The 17917-nt window shown below is 44.5% G+C and overlaps 1 protein-coding gene across 1 annotated transcript in view; it reads right to left on the bottom strand.

Moving 5' to 3' along the window:
* Window positions 1-458: 458 nt before the first annotated feature.
* Window positions 459-17917, bottom strand: part of LOC311488311 (uncharacterized protein) — a gene marked incomplete at both ends in the record, with an annotated part of 179249 nt that continues 161790 nt past the window's right edge. The window contains 6 exons of the mRNA XM_084544941.1: window positions 459-514; window positions 612-935; window positions 9861-9977; window positions 12317-12529; window positions 13196-13294; window positions 14470-14808. Of these exons, the coding sequence (XP_084401067.1) occupies window positions 459-514; window positions 612-935; window positions 9861-9977; window positions 12317-12529; window positions 13196-13294; window positions 14470-14808 (1148 nt within the window). The remainder of the gene's footprint in view (window positions 515-611; window positions 936-9860; window positions 9978-12316; window positions 12530-13195; window positions 13295-14469; window positions 14809-17917) is intronic.

Genomic DNA, 17917 nt, shown 5'->3' with positions numbered 1-17917 from the left:
CTCTCCTCTGCAGTCTTCTGCCTCCTGCTGGTGACCACAGCTCGTTGCACACTTCATGTCTTTTAAATGTTGCTGTTGAAAGGCTCATTTCAATCTGTCCTCAGTCATTTATTTACTGTGGCTTTTTCTTCCTTTTCTCTTTCTCAGACGTTCTTTAAAACATATTTGCTGATCAGTTCCTTCTGTCCTGGTTTCATCAACACATCAGAAGTCCCAGAAATGTTCAAAAGCTCATGTTAACTTGTGTCTTGTTGAAGGTTTCAGTCAGGACTGTCCTCTGCTGGACATTTGAATGAAGGTCATTAGTTCCCTCTTCCAAACGTGTTGACTGACTTTGAGGGTTTGACTTGAAGCAGGAGGAGGTCGCTGACATGAACTCTGCTTCACCAGCAGCTTTATCTTCTTTGAAATCATCATCAGATCCTTCACTGATCAATAATCAAAGATCAACAACCTGATCAAACTGACTCTACAGCCATCAGAGGAGACGTTACATCCTGGACCTGGACTCTGCCTGCAGAGGAGACACAGACAGTGAGAGACAAAGACAGTTAGAGACAAAGACAGACAGACAGAGAGAAAGAAAGAAAGAAAGAAAGAAACTGACAAACCTTTCACTCTGAGCTCTACTCTTTTCCATCTCATGATGTCTCCCTCCTTGTTCCAGACTATACAGATGTATCGTCCACTGTCTCTCTTTGTGGGGTATTTCAGGGTCAGACTGAGGTCTCCAGTTTTCAGCAGGTCTTCATTCATCTTTGTTCTGTTTCTGTAAATCTGGTCCTGGTCTTCAAGCTGGTCAGAGCCGTTCTGATACACATGGACCTTCCTGTCTCTTCTGTCCCACCACACCACTTTAGCGTCTTCAGGCAGCTCTGAGGTTCTGAAGGGCAGCTGGACAGACTCCACCCCCTCCTCCACCTCCACCTGACAGACTGAGAGGACAACAAATCCCATCATCAGCTGTAGAGACAGCAGCAGCAGCAGCAGCAGCAGCAGGTTTTCATGACTTTATTGAATGATTGTAGAGAAAGCTGAAGGACAGAAGCAGATGAGAGCAGAAGGAACAGGACAGAGATCTAGAAAGGTGTTGCAGATGATCAGAGTCTTGATGGTTGGTTGTTTGAGAGAGAGAGAAAGATTTGATTTTACAGAAATACTTCATTTCCATGAACACGAGTCATCTTCCATAGAGATCATCATAGTAATAAATAAGACACACACAGATTGATCCAGTAAAAGTTCATCTTCCACAGTGTAAAGAACGTTCTTATAACACCACTGTTGTTCAAACGTGTCCAAGTCTGCCATCATCTTCTAAAATCTGAACTCCAGCCAAAGTCTGGACCTGACATTACAAAGCCACACTGAAGTGTCCTCCTGGCCCACCCTGTCCTCCATTTAGTTCTTCCTGCTCACGTATATGGCTCATTCAGCCTCTCCTGACAGGAAGTTCAGTAGCTGCCACTTAATGTGCTTTGTCTTTTTGTAGCCTGCACCAAAGATGAAGCTGCTCTCAGAGAACTTTTCACCAACAACAGTTAAAAGATTCAAGAATTCAGTGAGTCTTTCCCACTCAGTGAAAAGATGGAAGACAGTCTCATTCAGCTTCTTGGTAACAGCAGGGTTAAGAACAGAGATAAAAGCCTTTGAAGCTAAATCATGGGGCCTTGATGAGGCCTCTGTCCCTTCCAGAGAGCCTCTGCCTCCAGAGCCCCAGGACCCTCTGAGCCACCCAGCAGAGAGCCCACGGCCCGGGCATCAGTCAAGTCTGGACCTGCTGCATCCACCAGCTGCTTCAGGCACAAGGTCTTAGTTTGGTGCAGCGCCCCCATCAGGCCAGGCGTGGCAGCGCTGCACACATCCAGCCTCGCCCCGTGGATCAGTGGCTCCTTCAACAACCAGTGCAGAGAGTTAGACTTTTCACTTTCTTTAAGGCTAAAAAGAGCCCAGGATCTAAAACACCTGATAAAACGGAGGTAAAACCCTTACATTTAGAAAGTTAGAATCAGTTAAAAACAGAGCAGCATCCAGTCCCAGGTTATTCACACGTCTGAGAATACAACTAGCCACTTCTCTCCACACCAGGTCTGACGGACCTGTCAGGAACCTCTGGATGAACTGGAACCTGAATGTGGCTGTTCTACTGGCCAGGTGGACGAGGCCCTGTCCCCCCTCCTTCTACTGGCCAGGTGGACGAGGCCCTGTCCCCCCTCCTTCTACTGGCCAGGTGGACGAGGCCCTGTCCCCCCTCCTTCTACTGGCCAGGTGGACGAGGCCCTGTCCCCCCTCCTCCCTGGATAACAACAGTACACTCTGTGGTACCCAGTGTAGACCATCCCAGAAGAAACTGATCATTTTTGTTTGAATCTGGGCTAGTAAACCTGAGGGGGGTCCATACATGTCAGGCCATGCCAGAGCTGAGAGGCTACTCTACCTTTGTAAGACATCTGAGGAAGCAACCATTTCCATTTAGCCAGTCTACCCTCTATTTTATCTGTGACGCTCTCCCAGTTCTTCTGGACTATTATTTCGTTTCCTTAAAAAGACACCAAGGTATTTCAAACCGTCTCTCTTCCAAACCAGGTTCTGGGGGAGAACTGGGAGACCGTCACGCCACTCACTGACTGCAAGAGCTTCACTTTTTTCCAATTCACAGTCACTGATGATAAAACATTAAAATCTTTTGTAATATTGGCTAAAATGTCTATTTCACACTGGCTTTTTAGGCAAGGCAAGGCAAGGCATTTTTATTTATATAGCGCATTTCATACCAAGAGGCAACTCAATGTGCTTTACATAAAAACAGAACAAATTAGAAACGATTAAGAGGACTTACAGTGTAAATCCAAGATTACGATTTAAAATGATTTAAAAGGGCTCAGCCATATGCACATGAAAAAAGAAATGTTTTTAACCTGGATTTAAAAGTGCTTACAGTTGGGGCTGATTTCAGCTCTGCTGGTAGTTTGTTCCATTTGTGTGCAGCGTAACAGCTAAATGCTGCTTCACCGTGTTTGGTTTTAACTCTGTGCTCCACTATCTGACCTGAGTCAGTCGATCTCAGAGCTCGACTGGGTTTATACATTGCTAACATGTCATTCATGTATTCTGGACCTAAACCATTCAGTGATTTGTAAACCAGTAGCAGAACTTTAAAATCTATTCTGTAGCTGACTGGGAGCCAATGTAAAGACTTAAGAACTGGGGTGATATGCTCTGATTTCTTTGTTCTGGTTAAAACTCGAGCTGCAGCGTTCTGGATGAGCTGCAGCTGTTTGATACTTTTTTGGGGGAGTCCAGTCAGAAGACCGTTACAGTAGTCAAGTCTATTGGAAATGAAAGCATGAATCAGCTTCTCCTGATCTGTTTGCGACATGAAGCCCTTAATTCTGGATATGTTCTTAAAGGGGAACTCCGGCGCAAAATGAACCTGGGGTTAATAACACATGTGTACCGAGTTCGACCGTTCTCTGGTATTTGTTTTCATGCATTTGTTTTGTTAGTCAAATGTGACCAGTTTTCTTGCAAACCGCTAATTAGCGTACAACGCTAGCCTTCGGGGCACACCTACACATAAAAAGAAATCGCTATTTCTATACCACTAACAAGGCTCACAATATCACCACACTTACACGGTAGCATAACTAGGGTCTCTACATGTAAACCGAAGCATTGAGAACTTTGCAAGTATACAGGCAGTTTATTAAAAAAGGAACACAGTACCGTTCATGTCTGGCTCACATATCCAGGCGGGCGCCATCTTGGGGAAACTGAACTGTCTGTTGCCGGAAGAAAGCACTGAAAGCATAGAGAAGCACTGAACGAAGAGAGTTCAGTTTCCCCAAGATGGCGCCCGCCTGGATATGCGAGCCAGACATGAACGGTACTGTGTTCCTTTTTTAATAAACTGCCTGTATACTTGCAAAGTTCTCAATGCTTCGGTTTACATGTAGAGACCCTAGTTATGCTACCGTGTAAGTGTGGTGATATTGTGAGCCTTGTTAGTGGTATAGAAATAGCGATTTCTTTTTATGTGTAGGTGTGCCCCGAAGGCTAGCGTTATACGCTAATTAGCGGTTTGCAAGAAAACTGGTCACATTTGACTAACAAAACAAATGCATGAAAACAAATACCAGAGAACGGTCGAACTCGGTACACATGTGTTATTAATCCCAGGTTCATTTTGCGCCGGAGTTCCCCTTTAAGTTGATAAAAGGCTGTTTTGGTGATTGATTTGATATGACTGTTAAAGGTCAGATCTGAGTCTATCAGCACGCCAAGGTTTCGGACCTGGTCTTTAGTTTCTAGAGACAGTGACTCAAGGTGTTTACTGACAGTAACCCTCTTCTCTTTATTGCCAAAAACAATGACCTCAGTTTTTTCTTGATTTAACTGCAGGAAGTTTTGGTTCATCCAATTTTTGACTTTCTCTAAACAGTGACACAATGACTCTATTTGACTGCAGTCATCTGGAGACAATGCAAGATATATCTGTGTGTCATCTGCATAACTATGATAGTTGACATTTGAATTCTGGAGAATTTGACCCAAAGGCAACATATATAGGCTGAACAGAAGGGGTCCAAGAACTGACCCCTGAGGAACTCCATATGTCATAGCCACTGGATCGGATTGATAGCTTCCAATGGTCACAAAATAACTCCGCTCCTCCAAGTAGGACCTGAACCAATCTAGTACTGTTCCGCTGAGTCCTGCCCAGGTTTCCAACCTGTTCAGCAGTATACTGTGGTCTACAGTGTCGAAAGCAGCACTGAGATCCAACAGGACCAGAACTGACACCTTGCCTGAGTCAGTGTTCAACCTTATATCATTCAACACTCTAATGAGAGCTGTTTCTGTACTGTGGTGAGGTCGAAAGCCTGATTGAAATTTATCAAAGAGTCCACTGGAGTTTAAAAAGTTGCTAAGTTGATTAAAAACCACTTTCTCAATGATCTTGGCTATAAAAGGGAGATTTGAGATAGGTCTGTAGTTGGTTAACATGGAAGCATCCAGCGTTCTCTTTTTTAAGAGTGGTTTGATGGCAGCTACTTTTAGGGCTTTAGGAAACGTGCCTGATTGAAGTGAGCAATTTATTATTTGCTGCAGATCTGTTTGGACAGAGCTTACAATAGTTTTAAAAAAGTCAGATGGCATTGTGTCAAGACAGTATGTCGATGGTTTAAGATGCTGAACTGTGTGCTCTATGGTTTTTTGGTCAAATGTATTAAATTCTGACATCATAGCTGATTTATTCCTAGGTGGTTTTAAGGATGGTGTCATTTTATTATTTCGACGATTTGTGTCGATATTTTGTCTTATAGATGTGATTTTTTCATTGAAAAAGCAAGCAAATTCATTGCATTTTTCTGTGGAAGAAAGTTCTGAAACTATCTCTTTTGGGGGGGTTGTAAGCTTATCAACCAAAGCAAACAGAGTGCGAGTGTTGTTGATATTCTTATTAATCATTTCAGATAAGTGTTGCTGTCTAGCCTTGAGTAACCCGTGGTTAAAATTAAAAATACTTTGTTTGTAGAGGTCATGGTGAATTTGAAGTTTAGTTTTTCTCCATTTACGCTCAGCTTTCCTGCATTCTGTTTTCAAAGCCTTCACCATCATAGTGTTCCTCCATGGTGTTCTCTGTCTGCTCAAGATCATCTTAGTTTTAATAGGTGCAACAGTATCCATGACATTTGAGATTTTCAAGTTGAAATTATCCAAGAGTTCAGCAACTGTCTCTGCATTCACGGCTGGTGCCATAGCTATAGCCTCCATAAACTTAGCACTGGTATTCTCATTTATGTACCTTTTTCTAACAGACACAGAGGTTAACTGCGTGTTTGGAGTTATCTGTAAGTCAAAGAACACACAGAAATGATCTGAAAGAGCCAAGTCCTTAATATCAACAGAAGAAATGTCAACACCTTTGTAGGAAACCAGATCCAGAGTGTGGCCTCGAGTGTGTGTGGGCCCTTTCACATGTTGGGAGAGGCAAAAAGTGTCCAGTAGAGAACAAAGTTCTTTGGCATTTGTGTCCATGTTATTGTCTATGTGAATATTAAAATCCCCCGTTATGATAAAAAAGTTGTAGTCCGTGCAGATAACTGACAGCAGTTCAGCAAATTCATCAAAGAATTTTCCTGGGTATTTTGGTGGTCTATAAATGATTAGAAAAATAACTTTTGGATCCCCCTTTACTAAAAAACAGAGATATTCAAAAGAGCTAAAATCACCAAATAAAGTTTCCTTGCACTGAAATACTGATTTAAAAATGGCAGCAACTCCACCTCCCTTCTTACCGCTTCGACACTTATTCATAAAACTGAATGATGTCATTGTTTTTATTAAAACAATGACATCATCAGCATAAGCAGATAAAACCATGTTCTCTCTAAAACCAGGTCCAGTCAGGCCTTCAGTACTTGTGCGTATCCTGTGCAGCAGGGGTTCTAGTTAGAGTGCATAGAGCATACCAGACAGTGCACAGACCTGTTGGATGCCTCTACACACTCTGAAAGGAGCACACAGACTACCACTGAACTTCAGCACACTCTCAATACCACTGTACAACACCCTGATCTTAGCAATGAAACCAGCGCTGAACCCAAACTTCTCCATAGTTTTCCAGAGGAAGCAGTGTTCAACACGGTCAAAAGCCTTTTCCTGATCCAGAGAAATCAGACCAGAGTCTACACCCAATGAACTGGAGACCTCCAAAACATCTGGGATTAGGTAGATATTATCTACCATGGACCTGCCGGGCACACAGTACGCCTGGTCCTGATGGACGACTTGATGGACAGCCGCTCTCAGCCTGTTGGCCAGCACTTTGGACAAGATCTTGTAATCCATACAAAGCAGAGACACAGGGCTCCAGTTCTTAATGTCCTGCAGGTTTCCTTTCTGAGGCAGGAGAGTGATTATGGCTCTGTGGCAGGACAGTGGCAATGAACCTGAGGCCATGCTTTCATTAAAAACATCTAAAAGATCAGCTGATTAAATGTCCCAGAAGGCTTTATAAAACTCCACAGTCAGGCCATCGATGCCGGGAGCCCTCCACCCCTGCATGCTCTGCAGAGCACCGTGAAGTTCCTGCAGCTGTAAAGGCCTCTCCAGCTGTGAGTTGGTCTCCTCAGAGACCTGAGGCAGCTCGCTGCAGAACTCTTGACACAGTGGCTCATCCTCTTCATATTGACTGGAGTACAAAGAGGAATAAAAACCAACAGCTCTCCTTCTGATCTGTCCAGGTTCTGTCAGTTCAACCTGCTCACACCATGCTCTGCTCACTTCACCTGCACCTACCTGTGTTTCACATAGCTCACCTGTCTCTCCCACCTGTGTCACACTCAAACCATTTCCACCATTCACAGTGTTTTCACCACTGATCCCACTTTCCTCAAGGTCATCTTCACCACTTACACCAACATCTTCCTCCTGTGAGTCCCTCCTCTCCCTCAACCTGTACACTGTCCTCACCAGCAGCGCCGTCCAGGCCGTCCTGCTGACCAGCACCATCCCGCCGTGACCCCACAGCTCCTCATCCTGGTTGTTCAGGATCATGTAGAGCTGTCTCCTGTGAGACACCACATGCTTCAACAATGGAGACTTACAGCCAGAGAGAATCTTTTTAAGAGGAGACACAACTTTTCCATGTCTAGATAACTCTCTGCTTAGGAACTCATCAGTGATAAAGAGGGGGACATTAGACAGAATGACCCTTGTTGTGGACAGCGTCAACGGTTGCACCGACACAAACAGATCATTGACGGTGCTACCCGTCTCCACAACTTGGTTCACCTTCTCCACCTGATCCAAGAATAAAACCACAGCTCCGTTTATCCTAGCGGCTGATTTCACAGAACTGTGACCGACCACCTCTCCTACGGCCAAACCGACCTCCTCCACGCTGCATGGAAAGCAAAGGAAAGAAAGAGAAAAAAAAAAAAAACCTTTCACATTGAGCTTCACTTGTTTCTTCATCAGGATGTCTCCCTCCTTGTTGTAGACGGTGCAGGTGTAGGTGTAGTATCTCTCTGTGGGGTATTTCAGGGTCAGACTGAGGTCTCCAGTTTCCAGCAGGTCTTCATTCATCTTCGTTCTGTTTCTGTAAATCTGCTTCTGGTCTTCAAGCTGATCAGAGCCGTTCTGATACACATGGACCTTCCTGTCTCTTCTGTCCTTCCACTCCACTTTAGCGTCTTCAGGCAGGTGAGCTGTGGTTTTGCAGGTCAGCTGGACAGACTCCTCCCCTGAATCCACCTCCACCACCTGGGGGACTGAGAGGACAACAAATCCCATCATCAGCTGTAGAGACAGCAGCAGCAGCTCTGAGCACATTGAAGAGAAATATTTGGAGTGAAACATGTTTGACTGGTTCCAGTCTGAAATATGTCCCATTCTCCATTGAACAGAGACAAGTTAAGAAGTGTAAACTACTGATGTATTAAATGTTAAAGGTTCAACTATCTATTTATGAAGTGAATGAATGATTTCAGAACATTTCCCTGTGTCTTAATCAGGTTCATTCCTTTTCATTCTTATTTCCCAGCACCAGCAGCAGATTGTCTTTCTTGTCTTCTGGCTCATGTATGGTCGAGGGCCTTCTTACCCAAGAACAAACAGGAGCTCTCTAATTATTCATTAATGACACTAAAGTTCTTCAGTTGTGTGTGCCATCAGTTTAGGATCTAATCTGTGCTGATGAATGATTCATGTAAACAATGATCTTCAGTTCTCATCCTGAACTTGACAAGAACATCATTTATCAGAAGAGGAATCCCACCAAGCTGCTGTCATTGGCACATTTTATCGACAATGACAGCTAAAAGACACCTCCCCTCTAGGACATGCTGGACCTCCAGAGAAGCTGGAGTGAAGTTCCTGGAGAACAGGAGACCCACTCCTCCACTGATTGCTGTGTGGTGACTAGAAACCACCTCCCCCTCCCATCCTCTGTTCCAGTCTACCTCATTGTTTGCATCACTGTGTGTTTCTTGTAGAAAAAGAACATCCATGTGTTTGATTCTAGCTGATTCATATATAACAGCTCTCTTCTTAGCATCTCTGGCCCCATTTACATTCAGACTCCCCACTCTAAAAGAAGCCGTACAGACTGAGGAATAAAAGAACAAACAATAACTGAGGTCAAATGCAACAAAGAGCCTTTTCCATCATCACTGCTGAAGTGTTGTCTCTTAACTTTAAGCTCTAGTTTCCTCAGCCTGAAGACTTCCTGATCAGTTAAAGCTGATTCTTCTCTGTTCCTCATGTGGAACCTGGCTGAGGTGGAAAAACCTTCCAGATCAGGAAAATAATCCTCCACTTTAACTCCTTTCATGTTCTTTGTTTCCTGGAGGAAGGACTTGACCATTGTGGCTGTGTAAGACTTTCTTTCCCCAAGGTCATCTTCACCACTTACACCAACATCTTCCTCCTGTGAGTCCCTCCTCTCCCTCAACCTGTACACTGTCCTCACCAGCAGCGCCGTCCAGGCCGTCCTGCTGACCAGCACCATCCCGCCCTGACCCCACAGCTCCTCATCCTGGTTGTTCAGGATCATGTAGAGCTGTCTCCTGTGAGACACCACATGCTGAGACAATGGAGACTTACAGCCAGAGAGGATCTTTTTAAGAGGAGACACAACTTTTCCACGTCTAGATAACTCTCTGCTTAGGAACTCATCAGTGATAAAGGGGGGGACATTAGACAGAATGACCTTTGTTGTGGACAGCGTCAACGGTTGGACCGACACAAACAGATCATTGACGGTGATACATTCATCAAAAAAGACAGAAAAAGTCAGAAATCACTGAAAGAAAAGACAAAGAAAGAAAGAGAGATAGAAAAAAAAAAAAAACCTCTGACATTGAGCTTCACTTGTTTCATCATCAGGATGTCTCCCTCCTTGTTGTAGACGGTGCAGGTGTAGGTCTTGGTGTCTCCATCTGTGGGGTATTTCAGGGTCAGACTGAGGTCTCCAGTTTCCAGCAGGTCTTCATTCATCTTCGTTCTGTTCCTGTAAAACTGGTTCTGGTCTTCAAGCTGGTCAGAGCCATTCTGATACACATGGACCTTCCTGTAGTATCTGTCCATCCACTCCACTTTAGCGTCTTCAGGCAGGTGAGCTGTGGTCTTCCAGGTCAGCTGGACAGACTCCTCCCCTGAATCCACCTCCACCACCTGGGGGACTGAGAGGACAACAAATCCCATCATCAGCTGTAGAGACAGCAGCAGCAGCTCTGAGCACATTGAAGAGAAATATTTGGAGTTAAACATGTTTGACTGGTTCCAGTCTGAAATATGTCCCATTCTCCATTGGACAGAGACAAGTTAAGAAGTGTAAACTACTGATGTATTAAATGTTAAAGGTTCAACTATCTATTTATGAAGTGAATGAATGATTTCAGAACATTTCCCTGTGTCTTAATCAGGTTCATTCCTTTTCATTCTTATTTCCCAGCACCAGCAGCAGATTGTCTTTCTTGTCTTCTGGCTCATGTATGGTCGAGGGCCTTCTTACCCAAGAACAAACAGGAGCTCTCTAATTATTCATTAATGACACAAAAGTTCTTCAGTTGTGTTTACCATCAGTTTAGGATCTAATCTGTGCTGATGAATGATTCATGCAAACAATGATCTTCAGTTCTCATCCTGAACTTGACAAGAACATCATTGATCAGAAGAGGATTAATGACAGAACTTCATGACAGACTTGAATCAATCAATCAAATCAAAGCTCTTTAATCCATTTATCTTTTCTACCTCATGTTCCTATGATCATTAATAAGATGAGTTAACATTTATTGTCATTATCCAGAGACCTCTACAACCACATCCTCTCTCTGTCTCTACAGTGTCCCTGTCCCTTTCATCTGAGTGGGATATTTCTCCTTGTTACTCTTTGTATTTCCAATATTCCAGACCTCATCCTCCTGCTGCCAGATTCACTTCCTCCCATGTACCTTCCTGATCCCACACTTCCCTCTTTCATTTCCTGTCCATTCACAGTCCTGTTGTTCCATGCTGTCAGTCCACCTTAGCAACACAGCGTCTCTTCACATGTCTAAAGCGTCTGTCTTTGTTTCTTCTTAGTCAAGGTTTTGGTTTATTTTGTGTCTGGTTTGACCTCTACTTCTTATTCTCTAGTTATTACAACCATTAATAACTACAGCCACCTTCTGTTGACACAGTACAAACAAGATCATTCTCTCTAAATCAGCTCATAACACACCAGGTTCACATTTTCTATTTTGAAACAATTCAAATGTTTTCTCCAAAGTTCTGTGAGTATTATTCTAATGGTCTGACTTGACTCAAAGCTGTGAAAGAACAACTACTGGAGGATTGTTATTAGACTTCTATTGGTACAGACTGATGGAAAATGACTGACCTCTGACCTCTGACCTGTATCTACAGTACTGACCTCTGACCTCTGACCTGTATCTACACTACTGACCTCTGACCTCTGACCTGTATCTACAGTACTGACCTCTGACCTCTGACCTATATCTACAGTACTGACCTCTGACCTCTGACCTGTATCTACACTGACCTCTGACCTGTATCTACAGTACTGACCTCTGACCTCTGACCTGTATCTACAGTACTGACCTCTGACCTCTGACTTGTATCTACAGTACTGACCTCTGACCTGTATCTACAGTACTGACCTCTGACCTCTGACCTGTATCTACAGTACTGACCTCTCACCTGTATCTACAGTACTGACCTCTGACCTCTGACCTGTATCTACAGTACTGACCTCTGACCTCTGACCTGTATCTACAGTACTGACCTCTGACCTCTGACCTGTATCTACAGTACTGACCTCTGACCTGTATCTACAGTACTGACTTCTGACCTCTCACCTGTATCTACAGTACTGACCTCTGACCCCTGACCTGTATCTACAGTACTGACCTCTGACCTCTCACCTGTATCTACAGTACTGACCTCTGACCTGTATCTACAGTACTGACCTCTGACCTCTGACCTGTATCTACAGTACTGACCTCTGACCTGTATCTACAGTACTGACCTCTGACCTCTGACCTGTATCTACAGTACTGACCTCTGACCTCTGACCTGTATCTACAGTACTGACCTCTGACCTCTGACCTGTATCTACAGCACTGACCTCTGACCTCTGACCTGTATCTACAGTACTGACATCTGACCTCTGACCTGTATCTACAGTACTGACCTCTGACATTGAGCTTCACTTGTTTCTCCATCAGGATGTCTCCCTCCTTGTTGTAGATGGTGCAGGTGTAGATGTTGTTGTCTCCATCTCTGGGGTATTTCAGGGTCAGACTGAGGTCTCCAGTTCTCAGGTTTTTCTTCATCTTCGTTCTGTTTCTGTAAATCTGGTCCTGGTCTTCAAGCTGGTCAGAGCCGTTCTGATACACATGGACCAGCTTGTAGTCTCTGTCCTTCCACTCCACTTCAGCGTCTTTAGGCAGACGAGCTATGGTTTTGCAGATCAGCTGGACAGACTCCACCCCTGAATCCACCTCCACCTGGTAGACTGAGAGGACAACAAATCCCATCATCAGCTCTAGAGACAACAGCAGCAGCTCTGATGGTAACAGGACGTCTCTGTCCATCCTTGTCTATGTGTCTCATGTTGGTGGAGGACTCTCAGTGTTCAGTTTGTTTGAGGACGTGGATCAACCAGGTGACCTGAGCTCACCTGACGTCTGTCACACCTCTGACACAAACCAGTGGAAACTAGTTTGTGACTGAACACCAGTTTTCTTCTTCAGGACATTTGGAGCAGTTACCAAAGAAGAAGTCAGGAACTAATGAGGAACCAATCAGATGAATGGATGAGGAAGAACCCTAACCCTCTGCTCTGGTTTTACTGGGACTGGGAGAGACCTGGACTCATGAGCTCAGAGCTCAGGTCCTGATTGAGGACGTCAGGAGCTTCTGATTAGAGCTGGATTGTGTCTCCGTTTGTTCCTGATGTCTTTCTGACTCGTTCCTTGGTAACTAGTCAAAGCGTCCTGTAAAGTGCTGCAGACATGTTTGATGAAGAGTTTCTGACTTCTGGAACTAAACCTGGAAGTTTCTCTTCAGCTCTCTGTAGCAGCTGTTTGAACTCTGAACTCTTTCAGCAGCTGGAACAAGTCTCCTCCACAGGACACATGTTACCATCAGCATTATGGGTAGTGTAGTAGTAGAGACTCACCTGGCATGAAGTAGTGTCGAAAATGAAACAAGAGACCCCCAAGAACAACCAGGAGAACCAGAAGAACTATGAGAACTGTAGGCCAGACTGGAGGTGGTTCTGTGGAGAAACATGAAGAACAACATGACCTCTGACCTCTGACCTGTATCTACAGCTCTGACCTCTGACCTGTATCTACAGTACTGACCTCTGACCTCTGACCTGTATCTACAGTACTGACCTCTGACCTCTGACCTGTATCGACAGGACTTACCTCTAACCTGTATCTACAGTACTGACCTCTGACCTCTGACCTGTATCTACAGTACTGACCTCTGACCTCTGACCTGTATCTACAGTACTGACCTCTGACCTGTATCTACAGTACTGACCTCTGACCTCTGACCTGTATCTACAGTAATGACCTCTGACCTCTGACCTGTATCTACAGTACTGACCTCTGACCTCTGACCTGTATCTACAGTACTGACCTCTGACCTGTATCTACAGTACTGACCTCTGACCTCTGACCTGTATCTACAGTATTGACCTCTGACCTGTATCTACAGTACTGACCTCTGACCTGTATCTACAGTACTGACCTCTGACCTGTATCTACAGTACTGACCTCTGACCTCTGACCTGTATCTACAGTACTGACCTCTGACCTCTGACCTGTATCTACAGTACTGACCTCTGACCTCTGACCTGTATCTACAGTACTGACCTCTGACCTGTATCTACAGTACTGACCTCTGACCTGTATCTACAGCACTGATCTCTGACCTCTGACCTGTATCTACAGCTCTGACCTCTTACCTCTGACCTGTATCTACAGTACTGACCTCTGACCTGTATCTACAGTACTGACCTCTGACCTCTGACCTGTATCTACAGCTCTGACCTCTTACCTCTGACCTGTATCTACAGTACTGATCTCTGACCTCTGACCTGTATCTACAGTACTGACCTCTGACCTGTATCTACAGCACTGACCTCTGACCTCTGACCTGTATCTACAGTACTGACCTCTGACCTCTGACCTGTATCTACAGCTCTGACCTCTGACCTCTGACCTGTACCTACAGTACTGACCTCTGACCTGTACCTACATTACTGAAACATAAAATAATAAAGGACTCAGCCTCTTATTATTCATGAGATGTGTGTGGACAGTGTGAGACTGAAGGAGTCTGACTCAGGCTAAAAGCCTTAGAGATGGTAACCCTACAAATGTCCACTGTGTGTGATCATACAGTATACTGCTGTTTACAGTGGTAGCGTTTATTGCTGACCTTTGACCTGCAGCTGTACGGCTGCCAGTCTCCGTTCGTTTCCAAACGCTCTGATGGAGCAGATGTAGGTTGCGTTGTCAGAGAGGCGGGGTTTCCTCAGATTCAGGCTGAAGTCTCCAGTTCTCAGAGCGTCAGTCTTCATGGATGTTCGGTCGCTGTAAAGCTGGTTTTGGTTTTTCAGGTCATCAGCTGTCGTCTGACGCTGGTGGACGGTTGAAGGACTGAGGTCATAGCGGATCCACTCCACCGTGGGACGCCTAGGAACAGAAGAGTCTTGACAGGGCAACAGGACTGACTCCGCCCCCTCCACCACCTCCACAGTCAGGGTATGCTGGGAAACTGAGAGAGACAGAAACATGAATCAGCTGGTTTAATAATAACTGTCACATGGAGGAACTGAAAAAAAAAAGCTAAAAAAAAAAGCTAAAAAACCTCTCCGTTATATTAGAACAGCATATTATTCTTCATTAATAGAAGAAAACAAGAACAATACGTCTGTGAAGGTTCTCAGTCATCCAGGTCATGATATATCCAAAAAGGTTCAACAAAGCCAACTGGACTTGTAGAGTTTTTTGAGAAGACGTTTCATCTGAGTAGCTTCTTCAGTTCTGGGCGACTGGTGGGAAGTCTGAGGTTTAAATAGGAACTCCTCCCGAAACTTGCTTGTTGTGTTAACAACCACAAACTGGTGCAGTTAATTTCTATTAACGGCTGGGTACTTACCTGTTGTTGAGGGGAGACTGTTTTGTCCCTGTCCTCTTCCCTGTGAATGGTTCTCTAACGACTCTTGTCCGTCAGGGGCTCCAGTGTCAAGGTGTGAATGAGACTGAAACTTCTTGGGGACAGAAGTTAAAACTGTATTGTAAATAGATGGCAGATTAAATCTCAGTCCACCTCCTCTGTTTAGTGAAGGTTTTTCCAGTTTGACATAGATGGCTTCCTTTACTCCTCTTTTAAAACATCGGTCTCAGAAATTAGCTGCACCAGTTTGTGGTTGTTAACACAACAAGCAAGTTTCAGGAGGAGTTCCTATTTAAACCTCAAACTTCCCACCAGTCCCCTAGAACTGAAGAAGCTACTCAGATGAAACGTCTTCTCAAAAAACACTACAAGTCCAGTTGGCTTTGTTGAACCTTTTTTGGATAAAACAAGAACAAGCCCAGATTTCTTTTCAGCTCTGTAGCCAGGCTGACAAAGAGCCACAGCTCTGTTGAGCCATCTATTCCTTTAGCCCTCAGTAGTAATGACTTCATGAGCTTCTTTACTAATAAAATTGTCGGCATTAGAGAAAATATTCAAGGCATCCTTCCAACAGCTGGTAAAGATGCAAGTACAGCGACATTAGAAACTTTTGTAAGACCTTATCAACATCTGGAATCCTTCTCCCCAGTAGATCTTCTTGAGCTCTCTTCAACAATTACAGCATCTAAACCATCAACCTGTCTTCTAGATCCAATCCCAACTAATTAACACCTCCATATTGAACCAGATGAATTTATCTTTATTAACAGGATATGTGCCTCAGTCTTTTAAGATTGCTGTAATTAAGCCCTTACTCAAGAAAGCCACTCTAGATCCAGATGTTTTAGCCAACTATAGACCAATCTCCAACCTTCCTTTTATTTCCAAAATTCTAGAAAAAGTTGTTGCTAATCAGTTGTGTGACCACTTAAACAAGAATGGTCTGTTTGAAGAGTTTCAGTCAGGTTTTAGAGTTCATCACTGTTGTGTATTTTGGGTTGCTATGCAACCAGTAGCGGGATCCCCAATGCATGCTGTCACTTGTTGATGGAATGTTAGCCATGTGTCACGTTAGCCGTGCGTTAATTTGTTCAAACCGCTGTGTTAATAAACGGTGAAAGATATAACAAAAGTGGCGACGAGGACGACTAGACCGACGCTGCAGTACGCGACGAGGAAGAGTTTTATTTCCGTTTTTGTGTTCTCCCTGCCGACGCTTCTCGCTAACCGAGTGACGGACAGCGCCGATGTCCGGGTGTGTCGCCCTGGGTGTTGAGGGGAATACTACGGCTCTCACCTAGCGGGGAGGAGTGGAGCAGCTGAAAAACGACAAGAGGAAACTCCGTGAGTAACGCCGGTGTACAGGAATTAAGCCGGAAACGTGCAAGTAGTGAGGGGGAGAGTGCCATTCAATCAGGAGCCGGAAATGGCTGGAATTATTGGCTCAATCGGTCCTTTCGACGAAAGCACGGAGCAATGGAGCTCCTACACAGAGCGTTTTGGCTATTTCGTGGCGGCTAACGGAATTGAAGAAGGGAAGCTGGTGCCCATTTTTCTGAGCGTGATGGGCCCAAAGACCTTCACCCTGCTTCGTAACCTTCTGCAGCCAGTAAAGCCCGGAACTAAAACTTTTAAAGAAATTGTGGACACACTGACCAACCATTTTTCACCCAAACCCCTGGTGATCGCCGAGAGATTCAGGTTTCATAGACGGAACCAAGAGGAGGGTGAGTCTGTCACCATGTTTGTTGCAGCACTGAGAAAATTAGCTGAACACTGTGAATTTAAAGATGCTTTAAATGACACATTAAGAGATCGGCTGGTGTGTGGATTGAGAAATGAAGCTGCACAGAAGAAATTACTCACAGAAAGTGACTTGACTCTTGAAAAAGCTATTAATATCAGTGTGACAATGGAATTGGCCTCAAAAGAAGCTCACGAACTACATGCTACAGGCAGAGTTCACAAAGTTGACAGTGGTAAAACAAAGACACAAGGACCATGTTTCCGCTGTGGCAAGCTAGGACACCTTGCTAATGACTGTTGGTGCAAAGAGATGGACTGCAACAACTGTGGGAAAAAAGGACATGTAGAGCGGGCATGCAGAAACAAAAAGAGTAAAGACAAAAGCTCAAGGGTTGTGAATAGAAGTGATACTGCAAAACTTAAAAAGAAAAGACATGTTCGCACAGTTAACCATAACGAGAACAGAGTGAGTGATTCCTCAGAAGAAGAAGTGTCAACTGCAGTAAACATTGTGCGTATAATGAATGTGGATGAAAGCTCGGAAGGCTTCTGGGTCAAACCCCAACTGGAAGGACATTCGGTGAAAATGCAGATAGACACAGGTTCAAGAGCATCACTGGTGTCATATAAGATTTACAAGAAGTTTCTGAAGCATCTTCCACTCCGGCCCTCAGCCACGGTCTTTAAAGGCTACACTGGACATCGAGTGCCTATGAAAGGGATGACAGAAGTGACTGTTAAATGCAATGGCCAAACTGCTAAGCTCACTGTGTATGTTACCATGAAAAACTACCCAGCCATAATGGGACGTGCGTGGCTCAAAGCAATCAGACTCAACTGGCAGGAAGTAAAGAAGTTGTCACCAAGCTCCACTCAGCTGCAGGCTATATTGGAAAAGCACAAAGAGGTTTTTCGTGATGAGTTAGGCAGCATGAAAAGGATTACAGTGAAGCTGCATACC

The sequence above is a fragment of the Chelon labrosus genome, assembly GCF_963514085.1.
Source record: "Chelon labrosus genome assembly, chromosome: 1".
NCBI classification, from domain to species: domain Eukaryota; kingdom Metazoa; phylum Chordata; class Actinopteri; order Mugiliformes; family Mugilidae; genus Chelon; species Chelon labrosus.
This window is presented reverse-complemented; position numbering and strand designations above follow the sequence as displayed.